The 26187-nt window shown below is 37.4% G+C and overlaps 1 protein-coding gene across 1 annotated transcript in view; it reads left to right on the top strand.

The window, feature by feature from the left end:
• Positions 1–4764: 4764 nt before the first annotated feature.
• The window catches only part of RPF1 (ribosome production factor 1 homolog), a 32472-nt gene continuing 11049 nt past the window's right edge, over positions 4765–26187 (top strand). Inside the window, exons 1-5 of the mRNA XM_031936746.1 lie at positions 4765–5065; positions 12931–12987; positions 19104–19184; positions 25439–25534; positions 25759–25912. Of these exons, the coding sequence (XP_031792606.1) occupies positions 4832–5065; positions 12931–12987; positions 19104–19184; positions 25439–25534; positions 25759–25912 (622 nt within the window). The 5' untranslated portion in view covers positions 4765–4831. The remainder of the gene's footprint in view (positions 5066–12930; positions 12988–19103; positions 19185–25438; positions 25535–25758; positions 25913–26187) is intronic.

The raw sequence follows: 26187 nt of genomic DNA, 5'->3' as shown, positions 1-26187 counted from the left end.
AACAATCCAATGAGGCAAAGTCTATGGTAGGGGTTCTTAATATGGGGTCTGTAGGTAGATTTCAAGGAGGTTAGTGAACTTGGATGACAAAAGGTACATCTTTATTTACACTAACTTCTAACTGAAACTTAGCATTTCCTTCAGTTATGGATAAAAGCAGCAAACCAGCTGAATAAGCAGTACTTGAACCTATGTCGCCAGTAGAAATCACATATGTTCATATCATGTTAAAGGTGTTACAGATGATAGGGTACAGCTCCTAGGAGAAATGTAGCAGTAATCCTAAGGCCCCCAGACTTTAGGTTGGAACTATTTAGTTAGAACTATTGTTCTAACAATCTGTCAATGATTTTAAAGTTTCCCAGCCTTGGAAATACTATAGTATAGCCCTACAAACATTGCTAACTGTCAGACAGGCAATCTGTTGATCAGAGATAACCAAGTTTCTGAGACTATAGTGAATAAATCATGCCTCAAACCTACCTGTAAGCCAGAAAATTAGTAAATAAGTAACATGAAGCTCTGATCTCTCTAACTTTTTCTTCTCTTCTTGCTACTGGCTCTTTGCTAAATCCTTTTGGAATTTAGCCCACTTCAATTGGTGTTAACAATTGTGGTGTCTTTCTCTTTCCCCTTCCCCCATATTGCATGGTATCTCCCCTAACTCTACTATGCTTGCCAACCTCACTTATCTTATAGCTAACTTTTTTAGGATGCTAAGTCCCTTTCCTGATTTAGCCTGGCAGCTAAGGGCATGCCCCAACCTCATGGGGTGCTCCCTTTCTACTAATTGAGGCTTCCACTGAGGAGCTTGTCTTTCATATGCTCTCTCACTCTATTTCATATTTATCCTTTTCAGTGTCTATTATATCCCTCCATTTTGTCTATAACCTATTCCTCTTCAGGGGTCCTTAAACTATGGCCTGTGGGCATAGATGCGGCAATTGAGGACAATTATCCCCCTCACCCAGGGCTATGAAGTTTCTTTATTTAAAGGCCCACAAAATAAAGTTTTTGTTTTTACTATAGTCCAACGGTCTGAGGGACAGTAAACTAGCCCCCTATTTTAAAAGTTTGAGGACCCCTGCAATAAATCTACCTTTTGCCAAAGAGAATGGTCATTGTGAATTCTTCACAGGACTGACCTCCAACTTTTGGAGTCTACCATCATGTGGTACCAAACCCCGCATTATAAACCATATTAGAGGGCAGGGATAATCCCATTCTGTCTAGTAATGTTGACCATAAATGACTGCTTTTTTTTTTTTAAGCTTTTTATTTCTAAAATATATGCAAAACCTTGTGTACCAATTTTTTCTCCCTTCCTTCCCCCACCTCCTCCCTTAGACAGCAAGTGATCAAATATATGTTAAACATAAGCAATTCTTCTATATCTATTTTCACAATTATCACCTACACAAGAAAAATGAGATTAAAAAGGAAAAAAAAAAATGAGAAAGAAAACAAAAAACAAGCAAGCAAAAAAAAAAAGGTGAAAATACTATGCTTTCATCCACATTCAGTCTACATAATTCCCTTTCTGGATGTGGATGGCTCTTTCTATCATTGGAACTGGCCTGAATCACCTCCATGTTGAAAAGTTGATCATCACATAATCTTCTTGTTGTGTACATGTTCTTCTGGTTCTCCTCACTTCACTTTGCATCCGTTCATGTCACTCTCTCCAAAGTCTTTCTGAAACCATCCCATGGCTCCTTGATGCTTAACTTGATGCTTGATCCTGATGTTTGTTATTAATCGATCGCTATCCTTTGGACTCGACTGCCCGAGATGCCAGGACTATGGATTTAGAAGCGCTATCTCGAGGGGTAATCTGGATTCTAGCTGCTGTTCTGCCTCCTTTTCTCGTAAAGGAGAAAAGTAAGCTCCCAGAGAATTGGGACTTGGCCAGAACGGCAGAGGCAGAATCCAGAATTCAACCCAACCCAGCTGGCCCCTCTCCCAACCTTCTCTCCCCCCTTTCTCCTTTATTTTTCTCTCCCCCTTTCTCCTTTATTTTTCTCTCCCCCTTTCTCCTTTATTTTTCTCTCCCTTTCTCCTTTATTTTTCTCTCCCCCTTTCTCCTTTTTCTCTCCCCCTTTCTCCTTTCTTTTTCTCTCCCCCTTTCTCCTTTCTTTTTCTCTCCCTTTCTCCTTTATTTTCCCCTCCCCTTTCTCCTTTATTTTTCTCTCCCCCTTTCTCCTTTTTCTCTCCCCCTTTCTCCTTTTTCTCTCTCCCTTTCTCCTTTATTTCCCCCCCCCTTTCTCCTTTATTTTCTCTCCCCTTTCTCCTTTATTTTCCTCTCCCCCTTTTTTCCTTTATTTTTCTCTCCCCCTTTCTCCTTTTTCTCTCCCCTTTTCTCTCCCCCTTTCTCCTTTATTTTTCTCTCCCTTTCTCCTTTTTTTCTCTCCCCTTTCTCCTTTATTTTTCTCTCCCCCTTTTTTCCTTTATTTTTCTCTCCCTTTCTCCTTTATTTTTCTCTCCCCCTTTCTCCTTTTTCTCTCCCCTTTCTTCTTTATTTTCCTCTCCCCCTTTTTTCCTTTATTTTTCTCTCTCCCTTTCTCCTTTTTTTCTCTCCCTTTCTCCTTTCTTTTTCTCTCCCCCTTTCTCCTTTCTTTTTCTCTCCCTCTTTCTCCTTTATTTTCCCTCCCCCTTTCTCCTTTATTTTTCTCTCTCCCTTTCTCCTTTATTTTTCTCTCCCCCTTTCTCCTTTATTTTCCTCTCCCCCTTTTTTCCTTTATTTTTCTCTCCCCCTTTCTCCTTTTTCTCTCCCCTTTTCTCCTTTATTTTCTCTCCCCCTTTCTCCTTTATTTTCTCTCCTTTCTCCTTTATTTTTCTCTCCCCCTTTCTCCTTTTTCTCTCCCCCTTTCTTCTTTATTTTCCCCTCCCCTTTCTCCTTTATTTTTCTCTCTCCCTTTCTCCTTTATTTTTCTCTCTCCCTTTCTCCTTTTTTTCTCTCCCCCTTTCTCCTTTTTCTCTCCCCCTTTCTCCTTTTTCTCTCTCCCTTTCTCCTTTATTTTCCTCTCCCCCTTTTTTCCTTTATTTTTCTCTCCCCCTTTCTCCTTTTCTCTCCCCTTTTCTCCTTTTTTTCTTCCCCTCCCCTTTATTTTCCTCTCCCCTTTCTCCTTTATTTTCCTCTCCCCCTTTTTTCCTTTATTTTTCTCTCCCCCTTTCTCCTTTTTCTCTCTCCCTTTCTCCTTTATTTTCCTCTTCCCCTTTTTTCCTTTATTTTTCTCTCCCCCTTTCTCCTTTTTCTCTCCCCTTTTCTCCTTTATTTTCTCTCCCCCCCCCCCTTTATTTTCCTCTCCCCTTTCTCCTTTATTTTCCTCTCCCCTTTTTCCTTTATTTTCTCTCCCCCTTTCTCCTTTTTCTCTCTCCCTTTCTCCTTTATTTTCTCTCCCTTTCTCCTTTATTTTTCCTCTCCCCCTTTTTTCCTTTTTTTTCTCTCCCCCTTTCTCCTTTTCTCTCCCTTTTCTCCTTTATTTTTCTCTCCCCTTTCTCCTTTATTTTTTTCTCCCTTTCTCCTTTATTTTCTCTCCCCCTTTCTCCTTTTTCTCTCCCCCTTTCTTCTTTATTTTCCCCTCCCCCTTTCTCCTTTATTTTTCTCTCTCCCTTTCTCCTTTATTTTCCTCTCCCCCTTTTTTCCTTTATTTTTCTCTCCCCCTTTCTCCTTTTTCTCTCCCCTTTTCTCCTTTATTTTCCTCTCCCCTTTCTCCTTTATTTTCCTCTCCCCCTTTTTTCCTTTATTTTTCTCTCCCCCTTTCTCCTTTTTCTCTCCCTTTCTCCTTTTTCTCTCTCCCTTTCTCCTTTATTTTCCTCTCCCCCTTTTTTCCTTTTTTCTCTCCCCCTTTCTCCTTTTTCTCTCCCCTTTTCTCCTTTATTTTCTCTCCCCCCTCCCCCTTTATTTTCCTCTCCCCCTTTCTCCTTTATTTTCCTCTCCCCCTTTTTTCCTTTATTTTTCTCTCCCCCTTTCTCCTTTTTCTCTCTCCCTTTCTCCTTTATTTTTCTCTTCCCCTTTCTCCTTTATTTTCCTCTCCCCCTTTTTTCCTTTATTTTCTCTCCCCCTTTCTCCTTTTTCTCTCCCCTTTTCTCCTTTATTTTTCTCTACCCCCTTTCTCCTTTATTTTTTTCTCCCTTTCTCCTTTATTTTTCTCTCCCCTTTCTCCTTTTTCTCTCCCCCTTTCTTCTTTATTTTCCCCTCCCCTTTCTCCTTTTTTTCTCTCTCCCTTTCTCCTTTATTTTCCTCTCCCCCTTTTTTCCTTTATTTTTCTCTCCCCCTTTCTCCTTTTTCTCTCCCCTTTTCTCCTTTTTTTTCTCTCCCCCCTTTCTCCTTTATTTTCCTCTCCCCCTTTTTTCCTTTATTTTTCTCTCCCCCTTTCTCCTTTATTTTCCCCTCCCCCTTTCTCCGTTTTGAATCTCTTCCTCCCTCCAAAGCCCCCTCCATCCTTCTCTTTCTCCTTCCCCTCTTCCCTTCTTTCAATTCTCCATTCCCTTCCTTCTCCCAACTTTCCCATCTCTCATTTTCGTCTCCACTTTTTTCCTTCCTCCCTCCCGTCCTGCTCCTCCTTCCCCCTTCCCTCAGCCCCCTCGGTTTCCCTTCACTCCTCTTCTCTGCTCCTTCCTCCTTTTTTCCCACCCGCCCTCCCCCTATTTCCTCTCCCTCTCCCTCTCCCTCTTCTCTCTCCCTCCCTTCTCCTTCTCCTCCCCCTTTGCTCCTCCTCCCCTGATCTCCCAGTCCCAGAGGATAAATCGTGACCCGGAAGTGCACCGCGGGCCGGAGCCGGAAACGGAAGTGCAGACCGCCGTATCCACACACACCGGAGGCCTCGGCATGGCGCGCCGCGGGGAAGCCGGAGGCGAAAGCGAGGACCGGCGGGGCGCCAAGCGGAAAGCTGCGGCCGAGGCCGCTCGGGATGACCCCGGGGACGGGGAGACGGGGAGCGGAGCTCCGGAGGCGCCGCAGCCGCGGCCTGCGGCCTTCCCGCCGGGCTTCAGCATCTCGGAGATCAAGAACAAGCAGCGGCGCCACTTCATGTTTGTGCGCTGGAAGCAGCAGCAGCGAAAGGTGCCCGAGGCCGGGGGGCGGGGGTCATCCCGGGAGAGCCCCTCGGGGCCTCCTCTTTGCGAGCAAGGGCCGGTTTCTGGGCTGCCCGGGCATGCGCAGCTGCGGTGTGAGGTCCGCCTCCCCCGCTCGGAGACGGGACGGGAGCACGCCGGCGCCGGCGGCCCGAAGGGAGGTGTGACGCCCGCCGCGTGCCTCTTCCCGGCCGCCTCTCGATGCTGCTCAAGGCTGCGCCGGCTGAGGGTTTTAAAAGTCTTCCGAAACTAACGATGCCTCCTCACCTTACACTGAGGAACTTGGGGTTTTGTGAAAAACTCGGGGAAAAGCTCGCAAAGCTGCGCCGCCGTCATCCCTGATGAGTTTCCTTTGCTGGTTTCGGGTCCCCACTTCTCCCTCCTAGCCTTGTTTTAATTGACATTTAAATGACAGCGGGTTTAATGCTGGGCCTGGAGTCAGAGAGACCTAAATTCAGATTTCGCCTGGGCAAGTCCCTTCACAGCTGTTTGCCTCAGTTTCCTCATCTGTAAAGCAGGAACGATAATAATAGCACCTAACTCCCAGCGTTGTTGTGAGAGTCTTTAGAATGAGAGTATTAAAACGCCGTGTAGTAAGCATTATGTAAACGTTAACAACAGTAATCATAATTATATTTGTCGTAGGTGTCTTTATTAAAGGTACTGATAAAAAATGTCTACTCCTGCCAGGTCAACAGTGACCTATTACCAACTGCTCTTAGGAGTCCAGACATCTAACCAATTTTGAATCCTTTTGATTATAGCATTATCTAGCCTAATTCATAACTCTTCATCTTCACTACAATAGTACAAGATATTTTGTCAAAATAGGCTATCCTATCTCTCACTTAGGGGCGTCTAGGTTCATTACTTATATAGTTCTCTTAGTCTCAGTTGCCTCCTGTGTAAAACAGAGGTGATGATATTTGCCTCACAATTTGTAAAGATCAAATGAGGCAAATATGGGATTGATTTTATTACTCTCTTATTCCATAAACTCCAGTGTCTGCCTGTTATTTTAGGGATCAAATAGGGGTTTAAAGCCTTTCCCAACCTACTTTTTTCAGTCTGATTATACCTCATTTTCTTTGATATAAATTATGTTTCAATCAAATTACTAGGTTTTTTTCTATTGCATATACTCATTTCTTTACCTCTGCATTGACTTTCCTAGACCTGGGATTTACTCCCTTCTTACCTCTTAGAATCCCTGGTATTGTATATTCTTATATATTTAAATGTCTTCCAAAAGTAAATTATAAGCTTCATGAAGGCAGAAACCAATTTTTTTTAAATCTTAATTTTGCTAAATTAAGCCAAATGGGTCAGCAATTTGGTCAAATTAAAATGAGCATTTCCACAAGCAATATAGGAGAGGAGAAGATTGTACATGAAGATGAATATTATGTAGGGTTTGCTTTTCTTATATATGTACATATCTTTCTTGGCTAGATTATAAGCTCCTTGAGGGCAGGGACTGAGTCATTTCCATTTTTCCATATACATTAGAGAACAGCAGAAGATTGTACATGAAACTAAGAACCTCTATTACATAGAGGCAACTTTTATTTTAGAGTCTATAATAAATATAACAAGTTATTTTTCAAAACTGTCCTGTTTGTGATTTCTTCTGACCTTCTTTCTTTTCATTTTTCTTGTGTTTATATACCCCAGTTTTCCCCCTACCATCCTCTCCCTCCTCTGATGATAGGGGTAACCTATTTGTAACCAAAATACAATGTAAACAAAACAAGTTCCCACATTGGTTATGACTTTTATTTTTGTATCTATTTCAATTTTCTCTCTGCATATTTCCCAGTTCTATATATTCAGACCACTTTGAGCTTTCCCAAATTCTATATACCAGCAGCTGCCTATTGGGTATCTTCAACTGGATGTTAGGGTGCTATCTTAAAATCAAAATATTGAAAAGGAATGATTTTTTCCTTTTAGACTTGATTTTCTTTCGAAATTCTATTTCTGTATAGGGTGTTGCCATCCTCCTAGTCTCTAATTTTGTAATCTCAGTAAATATTTATTAAGCACCTACCATGTGCTTCACCGTAGATATAAAGAAAGGCAAAAATATATACAACAAGATAAATTGGAGATGATTCTCAGGGCATGCAGTAGCATTAGGGCACACTGGGAAAGGCTTATTGGAAAAGATTGGATTTCAGCTGAGAGATGAAGAGAGGTAGCATCAGGCCCACGGGGAGGACAGCCAATAGAAAAGCACTAATTGGGATTTTGTGAGGAACGGCAAGGAGTCCTATGTTGCTAGATTGTAGGGTATGTGAAGGGGACAGTAAGGTGTCAGAAGATTGGAAAGTAGGAGGGGGCCAGGTTATGAAAGGCTTTAAAAGCCTAATGGGATTTTTTATTTGGTCCTGGAAGAATTAGGGAGACATGGATTTATTCAATAGAAGAATAATTTGGTTAGAATTGTGCTTTAGGAAAGTTAGTTTGATTTGAGTGGAGGGTTTCCTGAAGAGGGGAAAGACTTGATAGATGGTGGGAGGCCGTTCAGAAGGCTATTGCAGTAGTCTAGGCCTGAAGTAACTTAAGAGAGGTAACTCCTTGCTTATACTTCATATGCAGGCAGCATTGGCAAGTTTGGGCTATTCCACCTCCATGTTGATATGGCCACCAATTGAATTCAGTCCTTTTACTCTCCTGGACTGTTACAGCAGTCTCTTAACTCAGTACCCAGGTTTCAGTCTCTCTTCAATTCATAAAAAAATAAGTTTTCAAATCAGACCTTGTCTTTTCACTCCTGCTTAGAAAAAGTTCACTGGCTCCCTGTTGCCACTAGAGCCCTTCACTATTTGACCCCACCTACTTTTCCAGGTTTACATCACATTACTGTTTCTGTATTATTTGTTCTCCATCCCTAGTATCTTTTCCTAAGTCTTTTCATTCTTCCTCAGAAAGATTAATGGCACTGTGGCTAAATTGCTGCCTCCTGAAGTCTAGAAGTCCAGTTAGACACTTATTAGCTGTGGAACCCTGGTTAACTGCTATCTGCCTTAGTTTCTTTAGTTGTAAAATGGGTATATTTAACAATATCTAACAGGTCTGTTATGAAGAGCAAATGAGATAGCATTTGTAAGAGCGCTTATAGCACAGTGCTTGGGACTGTATAAATGCTTCTACCTTTCACATGCTTGGATTGCCCTTCATTCTTTTGAAAACCTGGCTTCCTTTTAGGCTCAGTTCATGTTGTCATGTTACTCAGTTCATGTTGATCAAGGCTTCCGTGATTTAGTACTTTTTTCCTTCTGAAATGATGGTGTTTATACTTGTCTGTCTTTGTGTGTATTTCATGAGCATTTATAAATTTATAAATTCATAAATTTTATAGCTCTCTCAAGTTTAGTCTTTGTGGGAGTCATTATTACCCCTATTTTAAGATGAGGAAACTGAGGTTCAAATAGTGACTCATGCTTATAGAATTCCAATTTTAGAACTGAAAGGACCTGGGAGACAGTGCAACTAAAGAAAATTATCCAACAGGTGATTAACTGGGCTTTTATTGAAGATATCCTGTGATGGATATATTCAGTAGCCCCACTTCTGAAACAATGCATTCCACTGTTGGATTGTTCTGATTGTTAGGAAAATATTCCTTCAGTCAACCCTAATTTGCCTCTTTTCAGTTATTACTTTCTGCCCTGCAGTCTGCTCTCTGGTGTCAAACAGAACAAATTTAATTCTTTTTTCACATGAGAATCTCTCAGGTACTTGTAGACAATTATCAAATTAAGTTTCCCCCACCCACAAACTTCTTCCTAGGCTAAAAAGCCCCAAGTTCTTGAGTTGAACCTTTTGGCATGGAATTGAAATTCTTTAGCATTCTTTAAAAAAAGATTCTCCAGTTTATTAGTGCCTTTTCTAAAACTAGAACTAAAACTAAAACTTTTCCAAAACCAGAACTAAACACATGTATGGCGCAATCAGAGTAGAGTGTTATAGCAAGACCATGCCTTTTTTTCTAGTAGAACATTAGTGTGGTTTTGTTTGCCCTATCACATTGTTGATTGAGCTTGCCAGTCATGAATAGCTTAAGATCTTTTACAGACAAATTGTTATTGAACCATGTCTCTGCCATTTTGAGATATTTACTTTTTTTTTTTCTTTTAACTAGAAGCATAAGTTTTGCATTTAAAAATCATCAGACTAAGCTTGAGAGTGGGGATTTTTTCCATTCATTATGTTCATAGTATAGGCTCCTAATATAGTGCCTGGCAAATAGATGCCTAGCATGTACTTGCTTGCATGATTGAACCCCATTAAATTTTACCCTTTTTAGTACCAATGTGCAAGTCTAGCAAGATCTTTTTGGCTACTTCTAAACCACTGTTTACTCTCTCTTTAGTTGTGTTTCTTTTGCAAATTTGATAAGGATGACATATACCTCCAGTCCATTGATTACAAAGGTTAAAATGATACAGGGTCAAACGAAGCTCCATGGAATACTTACTGGAGATCTCCTGGCCCTTCTTTTGACTCCCAATCCAGTTCTGTATTCACTACCTCTGGGCAGGTGACTCCAGTTCATTAAGAGCTTTATTTACCTTTTTACCCTCTCGCTTCTGGTTCAATTGGTTCAGTCAAGCCCGATTTTTTTTTTTTTTTTTTTTTTTTTGTGACCCCATTTTGTGTTTTCTTGGCAGAAATAGTAGAATGGATTGCCATTTGCTCCAGCACATTAAAAAAAATTTTTTTTGAGGTGGTAGATTTCTTATTTTATTTTATTGATTGTTTTATTTTTCTGGTTATACATGTACATTAACTTTTTAAAAACACATTTTGTTGTGAATCATGTTGGAGAGAAAAATCAGAAAAAAAGGAAAAAAACCATGAGAGGGAAAAAAAACAAACCAAAAAAAGTCAACATAGCATCTGTTGATTTCCATTCACTGTTCATAGTTATTTTTCTGGATGCAGATGACATTTTCTGTCCAAAATCTATTGGGATTGCTTTGGATCACTGAACCAATGAAAAAAAACAAATCTTTCATAGTCGATCATTGCACAATCTTGCTGTTACTGTGCACAATGATTCTGCTCACTTCATTCAGCATCTGTTTGTGCAAATCTTTCCAGGCCTTTCAAAAATCAGCTTGTTCATTTTTTTATAGAACTATAATATTCCATTATTTTATATACTATATCTTATTCAATCATCCCCAATTGATGGGCATCTATTCCCACTACCATTTTTTTTTTTTACCATTTTTGCACATGTGGGTCCTTTCTCTTCCTTTATGATTTTCTTGAGATACAAACCCAATAATAGCACTCCAGCACATTTTATAGATGAGGAAATTGAGGCAAACAGGGTTGTGTTGCCCAAGGTCACACAGCTAGTAAGTATCTGAGGCCAGATTTGATCTTAGACTCCAGTTCTGATACTATCCCACTGCGCTGTCCAGCTTCTCCTATCTCCTTAATCACCTCCCATTTTTACCTATTCATAGGTCATTTTCTATGGCAGAGAAAACAGTCTCATGCTAAGAGCTTAGCAGCCTTTCTAAATTTTAATCCTGTTTAACCAAAGTAGGAGTCTTATGTTTTTGATTCTTTTTTTCCCCCCAATATAGCTTTTTTAAAAAATCCTTAAAAAAAAACCACTTTGTTCTTAGCCACCAGCCTCAGCTCATTCAGAAATTTAGCACTCTTGTTATCATTTTTATGGTATTCTGCCACAAATGTGTAATCATCCTTTGTCATTTTCTGTCTTCTCTATGTTTCTTTAAAATCTAAGTTGCTTGGAGAGTTCTCTGTATATCCATATCATGTTCTACAGACAATTGCCACTTTTCTTCCTCACTGGAATTGTTTCTCTTTAAGTCCTGAGAATTTCATTGCTGAAAGTTTCCCATCTCTCCTGAACTAAACTTCCCTTGTTAGATTTTAGTCCATATGATATAACTAATCTTTCTATGAACCTTTCACATACATTTCCCCAGAAGCTAGGGTGTTTGCCAAACTATGTCTTTATCTGTCCTCTCCTGTATCACAAACTCTAAATGGTAGTGGGCATTTCCTTACAAGGTGCCAGCTATTTCCACCCTAGCAACCAGTTCTCTATTCATCAAAATAGTCAACTTCACCCATATTGATTTGTTTTTCCTTCTTTTGAAGGTTGAAATTATCATAAAGGTGAGTTGAGAGATTTTTAAGTGCTCTGCTTTTGGCAGAAATACATAGCTCCAGCAGATGTCTGGATAATTTGAGTCCCCATCATTACTATATCATGCCTTTGTATCAGGCTTATTATCATATTCTGTATCATATTTGTTTGCTTTCTATCTGGGCAGTATGTAACATATTTTGATAACAGACTAGCTTCTGTTTGTTATTTCATAGATCAGCTTGCATGTGCTCTCTACCATGTTTTCTTGATTTCTGCATGTGAATATATGTTTTAATATCTTATTGCCTCTTCTCCCTTTTTGCCTTTTTCAAAGCAGTAACTATGAAGTCCCAGAGAGAGGGATTTCATGAGGCAGAATTCAGACAGGTCTTATTCACTATTCCATGTTGCATTCTTCTACAGGGCAAGGACTGATTTTTCATTTTGTCTGTGTATCTTTAGTTTCTAGCACAGCATCTTGCATATAGTGTAGGGGCTTAGTAAACGTTTTGGATTGGATTGTGTGTGACTTAAACATGTAAAACTAAATGAAACAGGGCCTTCAATGCCAGGCTAAGGACTTTGTGTTTCTTCCTCGAGGCTACAGGGCATTGCATTGCTTCCTGAGAAGGAAGGGGTGTGCTGTTCTTCAGCAAGCCTACTAGGTGCAGTCACTATACTAGGTATTAATAGGGGAAAAGAGATTAGATACAGAACAGGATCTGTGCTTGAATGCTTCTTTTTTTAACCTCTTCTGATAGCTATTTGGAGAATGAAGAATTAGAAAAAGGGGGTCTAATCAGAATGTTTAAATAGGTAGGAGATTGTAGCAGAAAAAATGTTAGATTTAAAAGCTGTGGAGACCTAGGTTCTGTCCTTTATACCCTGGATGACCATAGGCAAATCATAACCTCTCTTGAAACGCATCTTCCTTGGTTATGAAATGAGAGGGCTTGATTAGAATACTAAGGCCTTTTCTTGCTCTAAATATATGATCCTTATGCAACCCGTTAGGTAAGTACTTGACACTGTGAAATGTGGACAGAATTTAAAATTAAGTGAAATGTTGCTTCTGTGATGTGCTCTCCTTCAGCAAAATCTACCAAAGCTAGTCCCAGAAAGGTTAGCAATGAATTAAGAAGTACAGTACAATCCGTGACATTTAGAATCCCAAGCCTTCTCCTCAGAATTGTTATCTACTTTGACTTCAAGTGAAAGAAAGTTGCTTCAGGAAATTTTGTAACATGTTATTCCAATATGTATATAGGGACTTCAATATATAAATTGCTTTTCATACATGATCTTAGTTGATCCTCACAACATCCCTGGAAAGTGGGTTTTATACCAATTATCCCTGTTTTACAGAGGGAGAGGTCTTAGAGAGACAAGGTCATTTGCCCTTGTTGTTCTTGTAAGGTTTCAGAATTTGAAAGGTAGGTGTTGTTGACTGAAAGGAGATAATTGGTAGAGAATTACTGAAATCTTGTTTTGATGAATTGAACAATGCTTTGCCATATTGTACACATGGTCATTATTTTGAGTTGAAACCTGTATTTTAAAAATCATGCTAAGAGATATCTTCATAGCAGACACTGACAGCTTTAATTCATTTTCAGGGCTTTATTTAAGTAGTCTTTGATAATTTTTAGTGTACATATTTGATATAATTTTTTTTTCATTATTCATGTATTGTTTTTGTTTTTGTCCCTTAGGAAAAATTGGCAGCTAAGAAAAAGCTTAAAAAAGAAAGAGAGGCACTTGGAGATAAGGTAAATACAATCCTTAACTTTTTGTGATTTCTATTTTATAATGCTGAGAAATAAATCAACAGACTGAATATACATTGTTGTGAACACAATAGGAATTAAATAAATGTGGTCATTGGGAGAGCTAACAAATTAATAGATATGATACCCCTTAAAGTTTACAGATTAAAAGAGAGGCAGGAATGAAGACAAGTAACTATCCTGATTGAATTAGTTATTAGAGCAGGTACAAAATAAAATATTATGTGACATCCAAGGGGAAAGGTCTGCAGTGTTGGTTCCAGAAAGATAGATGCAGGAAACTGCTTTTGATTTGGGCTTAAAAAATATGAGTAGGAATTCAACAAGTGAGGAGGGAAATGAAGAATATTTTTACCTCCACTATTGACTATCTTAGTAGAAAAGTTTATCAGGTGTTTGCCTGACAGTTTTATTTTACTATAGAATGGAATGCATAAAGAGGAATTTTGTGAAGTAATAAAGATGCTGATACATGTTTCAGTCCCTTTGTAGTTCACAAAGCATTTCTCACAAAACCCAGACAAATAGAAAAAGCAAAATAGACCTAGATGTAGAAGGCTTGGAGTACCTATCAGAGGAGTTTGAATTTTGCTCATTAGTTCATAGTTCATTGAAGATTGAGCAGCAGAATGACAACCAGATCTCTGCATAGGAAAGCTCATTCTGTCGATGGTATCAGAATATACTGGAAGGCAAATGGGTGGAGGTAAAAGGAAGTATTACCACATCCTGACAGTACAAGGAGTACCCCATCCATACCCATAGTGCCTCCCTCTGTAGAGAAGTGGAGAAGGTGAGAGTACATTTCCTTTTATCTTCTTTACAGATAGACTTGCTCGCTAAAAGGAGAGTGCTCAGCTTGGGGTTTTTGTGGGATTTTTTTTTCCCATTTATTTTAATTGTGATGAATCTGCTATATCAGTTCATGTGTCACCCAAGCTTCTGAATTCTTCAGTCATAGTACAGGAATACTTGTTTCTCAGTTTTTGCTACCATAAACATGCTACACTGAATGTGGTGTTGTATATGGGAACTTTGTCTTTGACTTCCTTGGAGTAAATGCCTTAAAATGATATCTTTGGATCAAAGAATATAAACATTTATATATTTATATGTCACACATTTATTTATTTATTTATTTATTTATTATGAGCATTGGGTCAAAGAGTATAGTCACTTTTTTTTGACAATTCTAAATTGCTTTGCAAAAGAGTTGGATCAATTCATAGCTCTATCAGCAGCATGTTAACACGTCAGAATTTTCACATATGCTCTAACATGAGCTGTTTCCATCTTTTGTCACTTTTACCAATTTTTTGGGTATAGGGTGAAACTTCAGAGTTGTTTTGAATTGCACATCTTTTATTATCAATCATTTGGAGACTTTTTCATATGCTCAATAGGTTACAATTTTCTTTAAAGAATTTCTTGACCATTTACCCATTAGGGTATCACATAGAATTTGTTATTTTTTTGTACATTAGACAGTTGTCAAAAGATATTTGATGCAAAACCTTTTTCCCAATATCTAGCTTCCACTTACCCTAGTAACATTGATAGTGTTCATGCAAAAACTTCAATTTCATATAATTAAAATTACAGATTTATGTTTTGTTTGATTAAGAACCTTTACCCCTAGTCATATTTATGAAAGGTTCATGATATGGTTCTCTAGAAATCATCATATGGTATTGACTTGTAATATTATGGTTGCATATCCATTTTGATCTTATTGTGGTGTATAAGATATTGGCTTAAACCTAAATTTCTGCCAAACTAATTTTCCATTTTTCTAACAGTTCTTAGCAGATAGATCTTTTGCAAGCAATTTTCATTTTCAGGATGTTTTGAACATTTGGACATTGAGAGCAGTTATTTCTTTTTCCTCCTTGTCTAGTTTTAATTATCATCAGATAATTTTGAGGATTACTGCTTCATTATATGATTTGAGATCCAGAAGTGCTGTTGGAAGTGTCAGATCTCAAAAGATGAGAGGGAAGTGGAGGAATACATTTCAGGAATGGGAACAGCATTAATTTTTTTCAAGATGTGAAGATAGAAAGAAGGGGTAGGAAATAGTCTATCTTGGTTGGAATGTAGAATATTTGAAGTAGTAGTAAAATGAGATAAGGATAGAAGGTTTCTTTGTAATGAGGCTGAGGAGTAGAGGTGGGATGTGATAGATCATTCTACCAAGATAAGAAGTTTATTCTTTTCTATCGAATTCAATGTTTATTAGGCATCTACTATATATGTGTTGCTCTCTGTGGAATAAAACTAGAGGTTTAGTGAGCAGCGAGGAGTCACTGAAGGTTTTTGAGTGAAGAAGCACCAGTATCTGAGAGGTGCTCTGAAAGCCAGTTTATACAGACTGCAGGGGGAAGGATGCATTGAAAAGGGGACAGACAGGTAGGAGCAGGAAGTCCAACTAAGAAGTTGCGAGAGGGGTCTAGGTAAGAAGGGTTGAGGACCTGGTTATGGTGAGTGCGGAGAAGATGGGATAGATGCATAAAATATTAGAAGTTAGCAGCTGATGGGATGTAGAGGAAGAAAGGGGAAACTTTAAAATTATCATGAGTGTTTCAGCCTAGCTAACTGGGAGAATATGTACAGACAAATAGAGACACTTGTGGAAGAACTGGTTTGGGGAGTGGAAGGACTGGTTTGGGGAAGAAAGAAAGTTCATTTTGGGGCATGTTGAAAATAAGGTACCTGGAAGAGCTCCTTTGTAGATAGTTAGAAGTGTTGGACAGGAACTCAAGAGAAAAGTCAGGGCTAGATGGAGACATAGAGAGAAAAGAAACTAGTAAGACAAACTTCGAAGGAATGAATGAAAGATAGAAAAGCCTTTACCAATGTTTTCTTTATACTGATGGCATTCTCTTTGATATTACTTCCAATTAATCCTGTTGTATATATTTTATTTGTAGCAGGTATTTCTAACTTATCTCCACCATTTTACTCATCTCCTTAAAAATAGAAACTGGGAGGAAGGGGATGTTCATTTATTCGTTTGTTTTTTACAATTCCTGGACATTAGGATAAGTGCTTGTTGACTTGACTTGATGTGAATTCTCTCTCTCTCTCTCTCTTTTTTTTTTTTTTTTTTGGTGCTTAATAAATGTTTATTAGTTTGGATTGGGTTGTCACAATAGCCTTCTTTTTTTTCCCTTTTTTTTCTTTTTTTTTTTTTTTTTATAATTTTTTATTGACAGAACTCATGCCAGGGTAATTTTTTACAACATTATCCCTTGCACTCAGTTCTGCTCCGATTTTTCTCCACTCCCTCCCCCAGATGGCAAGCAGTCCTATACATGTTAAAGAGGTTACAGTATATCTTAGATATAATATATGTGTGCAGAACTGAACAGTTCTCTTGTTGCTCAGGGAGAATTGGATTCAGAAGGTATAAATAACCCAGGAGGAAAAACAAAAATGCAAGCAGTTTACATTCATTTCCTAGTGTTCTTTCTTTGGGTGTAGCTGCTTCTGTCCATCCTTGATCAATAGAAACTGAGTTAGATCTTCTCTTTGTCAAAGAAATCCTCATATAGTATCGTTGTTGAGGTATATAATGATCTCCTGGTTCTGCTCATTTCACTCGGTATCAGTTCATGTAAGTCTCGCCAATCCTCTCTGTATTCATCCTGCTGGTCATTTCTTACAGAACAGTAATATTTCATAACATTCATATACCACAATTTACTCAGCCATTCTCCAACTGATGGGCATCCATTCATTTTCCAGTTTCTGGCCACTACAAACAGGGCTGCCACAAACATTTTGGCACATATAGGTCCTTTTCCCTTCTTTAGTATCTCTTTGGGGTATAAGCTCAGTAGAAACACTGCTGGATCAAAGGGTATGCACAGTTTGATAACTTTTGGGGCATAGTTCCAAATTGCTCTCCAGAATGGCTGGATGTGTTCACAGTTCCACCAACAATGTATCAGTGTCCCTGTTTTCCCACATCCCCTCCAACATTCCACATTATTTTTGCTGTCATTCTAACCAATCTGACAGATGTGTAGTGGTATCTCAGAGTTGTCTTAATTTGCATTTCTCTGATTAATAATGATTTGGAGCATATTTTCATATGGCTAGAAATAGTTGTCTGAGAATTGTCTGTTCATATCCTTTGACCATTTAGACTTGATGTGAATTCTCATAATTAGGAGCCAGGAGCTAGTGGTCAGACAGGAAAGAGGATATGGCAATACCATGTTTGATTCCCTGGGAAGGTGGAGGAGAATGACCCCACACCTCACATTGAAAGAGAACAGTTAGGGACATTGATGCATTGTTGGTGGAGTTGTGAACGAATCCAACCATTTTGGAGAGTAATTTGGAACTGTGCTCAAAAAGTTACTAAACTGTGCATACCCTTTGATCCAGCAGTGTTACTACTGGGCTTATATCCCAAAGAGATTATAAAGAAGGGAAAGGGACCTGTATGTGCACGAATGTTTGTGGCAGCCCTTTTTGTAGTGGCTAGAAACTGGAAACTGAATGGATGTCTATCAATTGGAGAATGGCTGAATAAATTGTGGTATATGAATATTATGGAATATTACTGTTCTGTAAGAAATGGCCAACAGGATGATTTCAGAAAGGCCTGGAGAGACTTACACGAACTGATGCTGAGTGAAATGAGCAGGACCAGGAGATCATTATATACTTCAATAACAATACTATATGATGATCAGTTCTGATAGACCTGGCCATCCTCAGCAACGAGATCAACCAAATCATTTCCAATGGAGCATTAATGAACTGAACCAACTATGCCCAGAGAAAGAACTTTGGGAGATAACTAAAAACCATTACATTGAATTCCCAATCCCTATATTTATGCACACCTGCATTTTTGATTTCCTTCACAAGCTAATTGTACGATATTTCAGAGTCTGATTCTTTTTATACAGCAAAATAACGTTTTGGTCATGTATACTTATTATGTATCTAATTTATATTTTAATGTATTTAACATCTACTGGTCATCCTGCCATCTAGGGGAGGGGGTGGGGGGGTAAGAGGTGAAAAATTGGAACAAGAGGTTTAGCAATTGTTAACGCTGTGAAGTTATCCATGCATATAACCTGTAAATAAAAGGCTATTAAATTAAAAAAAAAGAAAAGAAAAGAAAGAGAACAGTTATAGTAAAAACAGAAACCAGTTTGTAAGACCCTAAAGAGTGAATGGATAAAGATAAAGTTAATTGGCAAACATTTATTAAGTTCTTACTATGTGCTAAGTGTTGTGCTGTGCAGTAAGTATACAAAGAAAGACAAAAACTCAAAAATTTTAGGTCAGTGTCCTCAGCTTGCATTCTAATAGGAAAGACAACTAAAGATCTACTGGATGCCTACAGAATAAAAGAAAGGTACCCTTGAGGGAAAGATATCAAGTGACTAGAAGACTGAGAAAATCCTCCCACAGAAGGTAGCACTTGAGCTGAGTCTTGAAGGAATTCTGAGGATATCATGAAGTAGTGGTGGAGTATAAAAGCATCCTAGTGATGGTGGACAGTGTGCGAAAAGGCCCAGAGATAAAAATAGGAAATTACATATTTCAACTTCTTCATTTTGCATCTGAATAAACTGAGATTTAGCTGTGGAGACTAAGTTACTAGTTACTTGGTAATTGGACCTCTGATTCCAAATCCACTGAAATCTGGATGTTTACATATCTGTTTTAGTTTATGTATTTCTTACAGTAAACTTTTATCAGTGATATTAGTTATACAAAGATTTTCCTCTTTTCGCTTGTATTTTGTTTTATCTTATTAGTGATTAGTTATCCAGATCTCCACTTAGTTTCTTTTCCAAACTATTGTGGCCAAGTTTTGATCACTTTAATTTTTGTTAGTATTTCTACTAGAGATTATGTTACTATAAAGATGATAAAATGTATTTCATTTGGGATTTTTGCTGCTTAGTCTAGGGAGAAAATAAAGCAAAATAATGACAATAATAAGGTTTTTCTTTAGGGGACTGCTTTCATATTTAAATTGCCTATACTCTCAAAATTAGTATTGCCAGAAAGTGCATATAGTGTGTTCTTTGAAAACCAATACTTTTTTTTTTTTTTTAACCTAGGCACCACCGAAACCAGTGCCTAAGACCATTGAAAACCAGAGAGTTTATGATGAGACGATAGTCGACCCCAATGATGAAGAGGTAATTTTACTAACTTTACATAAAACTAACCTTGTATTTTATTTAGTAGATGGAAGTTACATGTATATACTGCTACTTAAGCTTGCAAAAACACCTTTACTTCAAATGTCTTAACAGATTTTCATAACTCTTTGAGAACAATTCTTCCAGGTGATAACAACCCTCCCTTTACAGAGGAGGAAATTGCAGCCCAGACAGATTAAGCAACTTGCTTATGGTCACACAGCAAATAGGTCTGGGAAGTTTGAATTGATCCAAGAACTAGTGCTTTTTATATTTTATTATACTCTGTTCCTTCTCAGTTTTAAAACCAAAATGCTGTTAAAGGGATTCAGTTGACCCAATTATTCAGGTTATTCTTATTTGATATTTTAATATTTATTCATTGTTGATAACTATAGAACACATTAACACATTTCTGTTTTTTGTAGAATTTCTTGAGGTCTGAAGCATTCCTAATTGATATGTACTTAAAATTGTATTATGTATTGATATTTGAGACCTTTTTTTTGTATTTGTGTCTGGATTTTGATTTCTTGGGCATAACAAATTCTTGGGTGATAAGACATTATTTACTGGTGTAGTTCAGCAGCTGTTCTCTGACTTAATAGTCTTAGAGGATGTCAGTGAGAGGTTCATTGCTTAGGGTCACCCAGCAGGAATGATTGCAAAGCATAACTCAGATCCAGGTCTTCCAAATTTTGGCTTGTGACTCATGAACTGGAATATTAATTATCCTCAAAATTAAATCATACCCATTTCTTACACTTGAGATACATTTGTCTTCTTATGTAACATTTGCACGTACACATTTAGTTACAAGGGGATATCATTAGAAGAGTTTGTGTTTGGTAGAAAAGTCCTGACTGATTTTGTAATTTGGTTCCCTACTATGTGGAGTCATTGTGGTGAACCTAGTTTCAATTTGTGTTTTAAAACATTGCTTAAATGTGTTTTCAAAAACTTTGCTCTAATTGGTATGAAGTTTTTTAGGAAATGACTTGTTTTTAGTCCTCTGTGTGAAAGTGTTTGATTTGAAAATAAATTTAAATATTTTTGTACAGGTAGGGTTTAAGAGTAAGGTTGTCATATGAAGAGGAAAAGATGAAGAGATTGTTAGATGGATAGATGCTCTTCTTCTTTGGAAAGAAGTACAAAGGGGATTTGTGTTAAGTACATTCAAGTACATTTTCAAAGTCTGATCTCTTTCCTCCTACCAGTAGGGAGAGACCATGTGATAGTAGGAGATGGGAAAGTTTTCAGTAGTTTTATTTTAAGAATTCAAAAATGTTTTTAAATCTAGTGTTTCAATAAGAAGTTATTGTTCTGATAAGTTTATTAAATACAAGTTCCAAAATAAAGATACACAAGTTGAAAATAATTTTCAAAAGATAGTAACTTCAAAATATATAAAAGTTACATTTGGGTTGAGTGCCAACTCCACATGGTTGAGTGAGAAAACCTACATGTGGCCAGAGCAGTTAAACCTGATATTGGAAGAAAGGCTTCAAAAGACTTTAATGCCTAGAAAAATACTAGGACTCATAGTATAAAGTCTTAAGAATAAAAATTCAGAGTGAACTGAAACTGTGATGAAAAACAAGATCAAATGAATCAGTAGTTAATGATGTTACAGATGAATGTGAGTCTGAGGTATAATAAGTATAAGCTTTTGCTGCATAGTCTACTTGGACAAGACTTTTATTTGAACAGAAGCTGATAATTGAGTGGGAAAATGTGATACTCTTTCAGTTAAGCATGCCTAATGTTCAGACCATAAAGCTCCATGTCTAAGGCCTTCATTTAATTGGCGGCAATGTTTCTAAAGTATAAAATATCCAAGAGGAAATCCTATTGAATTTTGGCTGTGCAAAAGCAGAAATATGTATGTTAACCACTAGTTGGAAGGTCTGCATGTAAAATGGTATATATAATATGAGTCAAAACTGCCCATGTAGGTGTGAGTTTTATTTACTTATGGTGATATCTTTTGAAAATGATTATTTTCAACTTGTATATCTATTTGGGACTTATTTAAATTTTAAATTTAAAAACATTTTTGAACTCTTAAAATAAGTTTTGACTATTTTGGGGGCCCATTTTTTTCTTCCCACAAGATTATAAATATGTCAAGACAGTCAAGAAAGATTTATTAAGGATATACTTCAGTATACTAGGCATTATGCTAAGCATTGGGGATACAAAGACAAGCGTATCAGTTCCTTCCCTCAGGTATATTCTAAAAGGGGAGAAAGCATGGATGGATGGATGGATGGGTGGATGGGTGGATGAAAGACACATATACTACAGAAACAAAGAAGCTTAGAAGGGAAAGACTTAGAATCCTAGTGGAACCAGGGAAGGCCTACAGAGAGCAGTGCCAGCAGAAGGGAGGAGTTTCCATACTGGACATGAAGTCCAATTAGGCAAAGTCACACATACAGGAGAGGGACTGTAATGTGGGAGGAAAAGCAAGCAATCCAGTGTGGATGAACTGGAGACATGTGGAATAGAAAGATTGGAAGAGGCCAGTTCATATGGCATTTTAAGTGTCAAACAGTATTGTTTATATTTGATTCAAAATAGTAATAAGAGAGGTGATATAATGTTTAGAGTGCTGGTCCTGAAGTTAGAAAGATCTGAATTCAAATCTGGCCTCAGACACTTATGAGCTTGTATGACCCTGGACCAGTTTGCCTCAGTTTCTTTATTTGTAAAATAATATAATAATGCAGCACCAACCTGCAAAACTGTTAGAAAAAAATAAGATAAGCTATTCGCAAAGTGTTTTGCACATAGTAAACATTATATAAATGCTTATTCCCATCACACCCATCCATTAGGAACCACAGCATGGTCATATTTGGGCATGAAAGAAACTGGAGGCAGGGGGATCAACCAGAAGTGTAGTAGTCCAGGTAAGGGGTAGTAAGGATCTGAACTAGGTTGCCAATAATTTGAGATGACTGTAGAACATTCAGTTTGAGATCTCAAATGGGCAGATTGGAGAAGCTGGTTAATCAGGTCTGGCAGCCATATGCAAAGAGCTGACAGTTTAAACTCATGGAAGCTGAGGAGGGTGTAAGATCAGAGAGGCATGAAGGATCAAAAGATTAATCAGTTAGTGGGGAAGTAGTAGGTGATCAAAAGTATTACAGGCAACTTTTCAAAGTGTTATCACCTTGAATTTCAGTTTCCATGTGGATAGTCTCTGAGCAGATCATAGTTGTCTTTAACTTAGTCCTTGAGAATTGCTGTGGCCAAAACAACCAGTCAGTTTTACAGCCAACCTAGTCATTAGCCTCTCAGAGCAGAGATTTAATTAATAATAATTCATTATTATCGCTTGTTAAAATATGAACACTTGAATAAAGAGTCTGGAGGCAAATGTGGCCACCACTAAAAAAATCACTTAAAAAAAAAAGAAAGAAAGAAATTGACTCTCCTAAGAGACAAGAAATGATTGGTTATCTAATTGAGTCATTTCCAAGTTATCTGTCTGTGTACAGTCATACTATTGACTTGTTAAAATAAAAATCCGAACTAATGTCAAGTTGGAATAAAGTGTACAAATTAAATTATTTAACTGTACAATTAAGACATTATTGATGTATTTAAACAAGCTGTTGGCATTTTAGAATGGTAAATGAACAGACATTGACAGAACCCAGTGCCATTTTTGAAGACAGTTTGTGATATAAAATAGACAGGAAGGATAGGAGGAGCTAGAATCTGCCTTAGACAGCATACACTTGATTTCCTTGTCAAATAGAGAAAGATAGCAATCGAAGTTTGATCTGCAATGTCGTCAGTACATTCTGTGCTCTAACCAGATACTGGGAAGTCAAAGATGACATAGTCCATTCAGCCTCTGGAGGTTACATAGAAGCAAGTGAAGAATGATTCTGGGGTAAGAGAGAGCAGATAACACATGAGAGATGAGGAAAGAGGTCAGAAGTGGCTTTGAGTGAAATCTAGAAGAGAATTACTGAGGGAGAAGCAAATTCTTGAGCAGCAAGGCACCATTCCAACCTTGTGGAGTGGAGTTTTCAAAAGGCTATTACAAAATAAGAGATGACAAGAGCCTACACCAGAGTGGTAGTGTAAAAGGGGAAAGAATCATAATTCTAGGTTTATAGCTGGAAGAGAGAACTTCCTCCTCTATACTCAAGGCTCTCTGAGGTTAAATGACCAACAATGCCAGGAGTCAAATCCAGATACACAGACTGAACTCGCATTCAAAGATCTTGTGAAAGTAGACCTGATCAAACTTGACCCTTGACCCTGACCCTTGGGGTTAAGGGGAGAGGAAAGAAACCAGATTGATTCCAAACCCATGAGTAAACTGACTTGACAAGCAGCATTATGATGCCCATGACAGATATAAGCATATTGATAGACTGGAGATGAGCAGTATTCAAAAAACAGAAGCAATTAGGGAAAATGAGTTTGTAAAAAGCTAAGTTTAGCCCCTACTTGAATGTAGATAATTTCCCAAATATTTTTAAATAAAACACTATATAAAGTTGGATTTTCTAGAAGTTTTCTCCATCAGTGCATCATAGCATCTCCATCATTCAAAACATTTAGACTCTGTTTCACAGTTCACAGTATTCAGAAGAAAACATAACTGATAGCCTTGATGAAATATTATCAGTGACTGAAGAGCAGTTCATTGGTAGGGAGACAGTTGATGAGGTGTTTTTTTTTTTTTTTATTATTGTTTTCTTTATTTTTCTGGTTATATGTGTGCATTAATTTTTTAAAAATACACATTTCTTTGTAAAGCATGTTGGGAGAGAAAAATCAGAATAAAAGGGAAAAACCACAACAGAAAAAAATTTAAGAAGAAAAATAAAGTGAGCATAGTATGTGTTAATTTGTGTTGATCATATGATGTATGATTCTCTATAGTTTACTCTCTGGATGTAGATGGCATTTTCTTTCCAAAGTTGATTGGGATTGCCTTGGGTCACTGAAACGCTGAAAAGAACCAAGTCTTTCATAGTTGAATGATGAGGTTTTTCAAGGTCTTCCAGCCTTGTGGCAGCTAGTGGTGGTGTGTCCTGTGAGTTCTGGGAGTCCTTCGTCACAACAGACAGGAGCAGGGAGAGATATGACCTGGTGTAGAGTCTAAACAGGTGGCAGGAGCTGGCAATTTGGGGTGGGTCTGATTAAAGAAAGGCATGTAGAGTACTGGACAAGGAAGCTTTGACATAAAATCTAAAGCCAGAGACCTAGTTCTACATCTGATTGGGAAGTCTTAAGAAGGAGAGGCTGGTGGCTTGGTAAACTGTGTCTTTAAAGTCATATTCTTGACTGAAAACGGCAGAGAATAAAAGATCTCAGGATGCTTGTTTGTTGACTATAAAACAAAACAATTGATTTGGTTGATCAATCTTTCATGCATATGTTAACATAATAGAAATGTCTGAAAAATACAACAAATAATAACTTGGTTGAATCCTTGAATATGAATATTGAGCAAGAAATACAGATGTGAACTTGCTACATATGTTTGCCATTTCCATGGAAGTCTAATACAAAATCCAAGTGGAAAAGAGATATTATATGTATTTTAAGGTTTTTCACATCTCCATTTATGGATGATGTCATGCTGAAAGCTGCAGGACTACCTAAATAACACCCACAGTCTTTAATTCTCTCTCCTCCTCCTACTTTCTCCACAACCTCTCTACTTATCTTGCTTACCATTCTGGAGGACCAAGCTGAACTCTAGAGGAACATCTGTCCTGGAATCTGTTCTAACTTCCTTATAGTGATGGCCTCTCTACCCCCACTGTGCTTTACTTTACCTTCTCCTCCCTTATATCCTACAGTGTTACAATATATATCATCACACCTTCCAGTTTTGAGGCCAAGATCCATTTAACTTGCCATTGTTCATTTATTTGTTCACAATCTCTCAAAAAAAAAAAATAGAGGAATGTTTATTATCGAATGAGTGATTTGTAGAACTGATCTGTAAGAACTGTATGTCAGTGTATTTCTATGCATAACTCTTGTCAAGAATGGTAGTTAAACCTGAGCTGGATCCAGAATTGAATGGGGGGAGAGAATCAATGAATGAATAATTGTTGTTTGTTTTTTAAGTACATTGATCTTAACTGGCAAGATTTTCTGGGTTTCTTGTTGGGGTTTTGTTTTGTATCAGTCTTCCTTCTGGGCCTTAAATCATTAAAATATTTGTGCTGTTATGTGATTTTATAAATACATGCATCTTTTATTCTTAGGTTGCTTATGATGAAGCTACAGATGAATTTGCTTCTCATTTCAACAGACAGACTTGTCCCAAGATTCTTATTACCACATCAGACAGGCCTCGTGGGGTAAACATATTTACTAAAAAATTTGATAATAACCTTTTTTGTTTAGTTTCCTGACTCTTAATATTCATTAACTTTACCACTTAGCTTCCTCTTTGTAAAAAATAAGATCCTGTTAATCCATTTTAAAGTTGTTAAAAGAGTTATTTTTTGGATTGCTGGTCTAAAACTCATGCATGAGATTTAATTTTTTTTTTTTTTTTTTTTTTTTTTTTTTTTTTTTGCAGAGAACAGTAAGGTTCTGTGAACAGCTGTCCACTGTTATACCAAACTCACATGTTTATTACCGAAGAGGACTAGCTCTAAAAAGAATTATACCTCAGTGTATCTCTCGAGATTTCACAGATTTGATTGTTATTAATGAAGATCGTAAAATACCAAGTATCCTTTGGAAAAGAAAAATAAGTACATTTTTTCATCCTGCTTCTTTTTTAATCTGAAAAAAAAAATCTTATTTAATGTGTTTGTTGCTATTAACTATATAGACAGCTTCTTGCTTATCTTATCTCATAATAATTATATCTCATAATGGAATGTGTCAGTAAAGCATGTTAATGCATTATATATTCTTCTGCTTCTGTAAATTATCACCAGATTCAGCAATAAGAAAAATAAAATCTATTTGTAAAAAGTAGTAGGACAAATTTTAGGGATAT

The sequence above is a fragment of the Sarcophilus harrisii genome, chromosome 4 (genome assembly GCF_902635505.1).
Source record: "Sarcophilus harrisii chromosome 4, mSarHar1.11, whole genome shotgun sequence".
NCBI classification, from domain to species: domain Eukaryota; kingdom Metazoa; phylum Chordata; class Mammalia; order Dasyuromorphia; family Dasyuridae; genus Sarcophilus; species Sarcophilus harrisii.
Note: the sequence above shows the minus strand (reverse complement) of the source record. Positions and strands in the feature narration are given on the sequence as shown.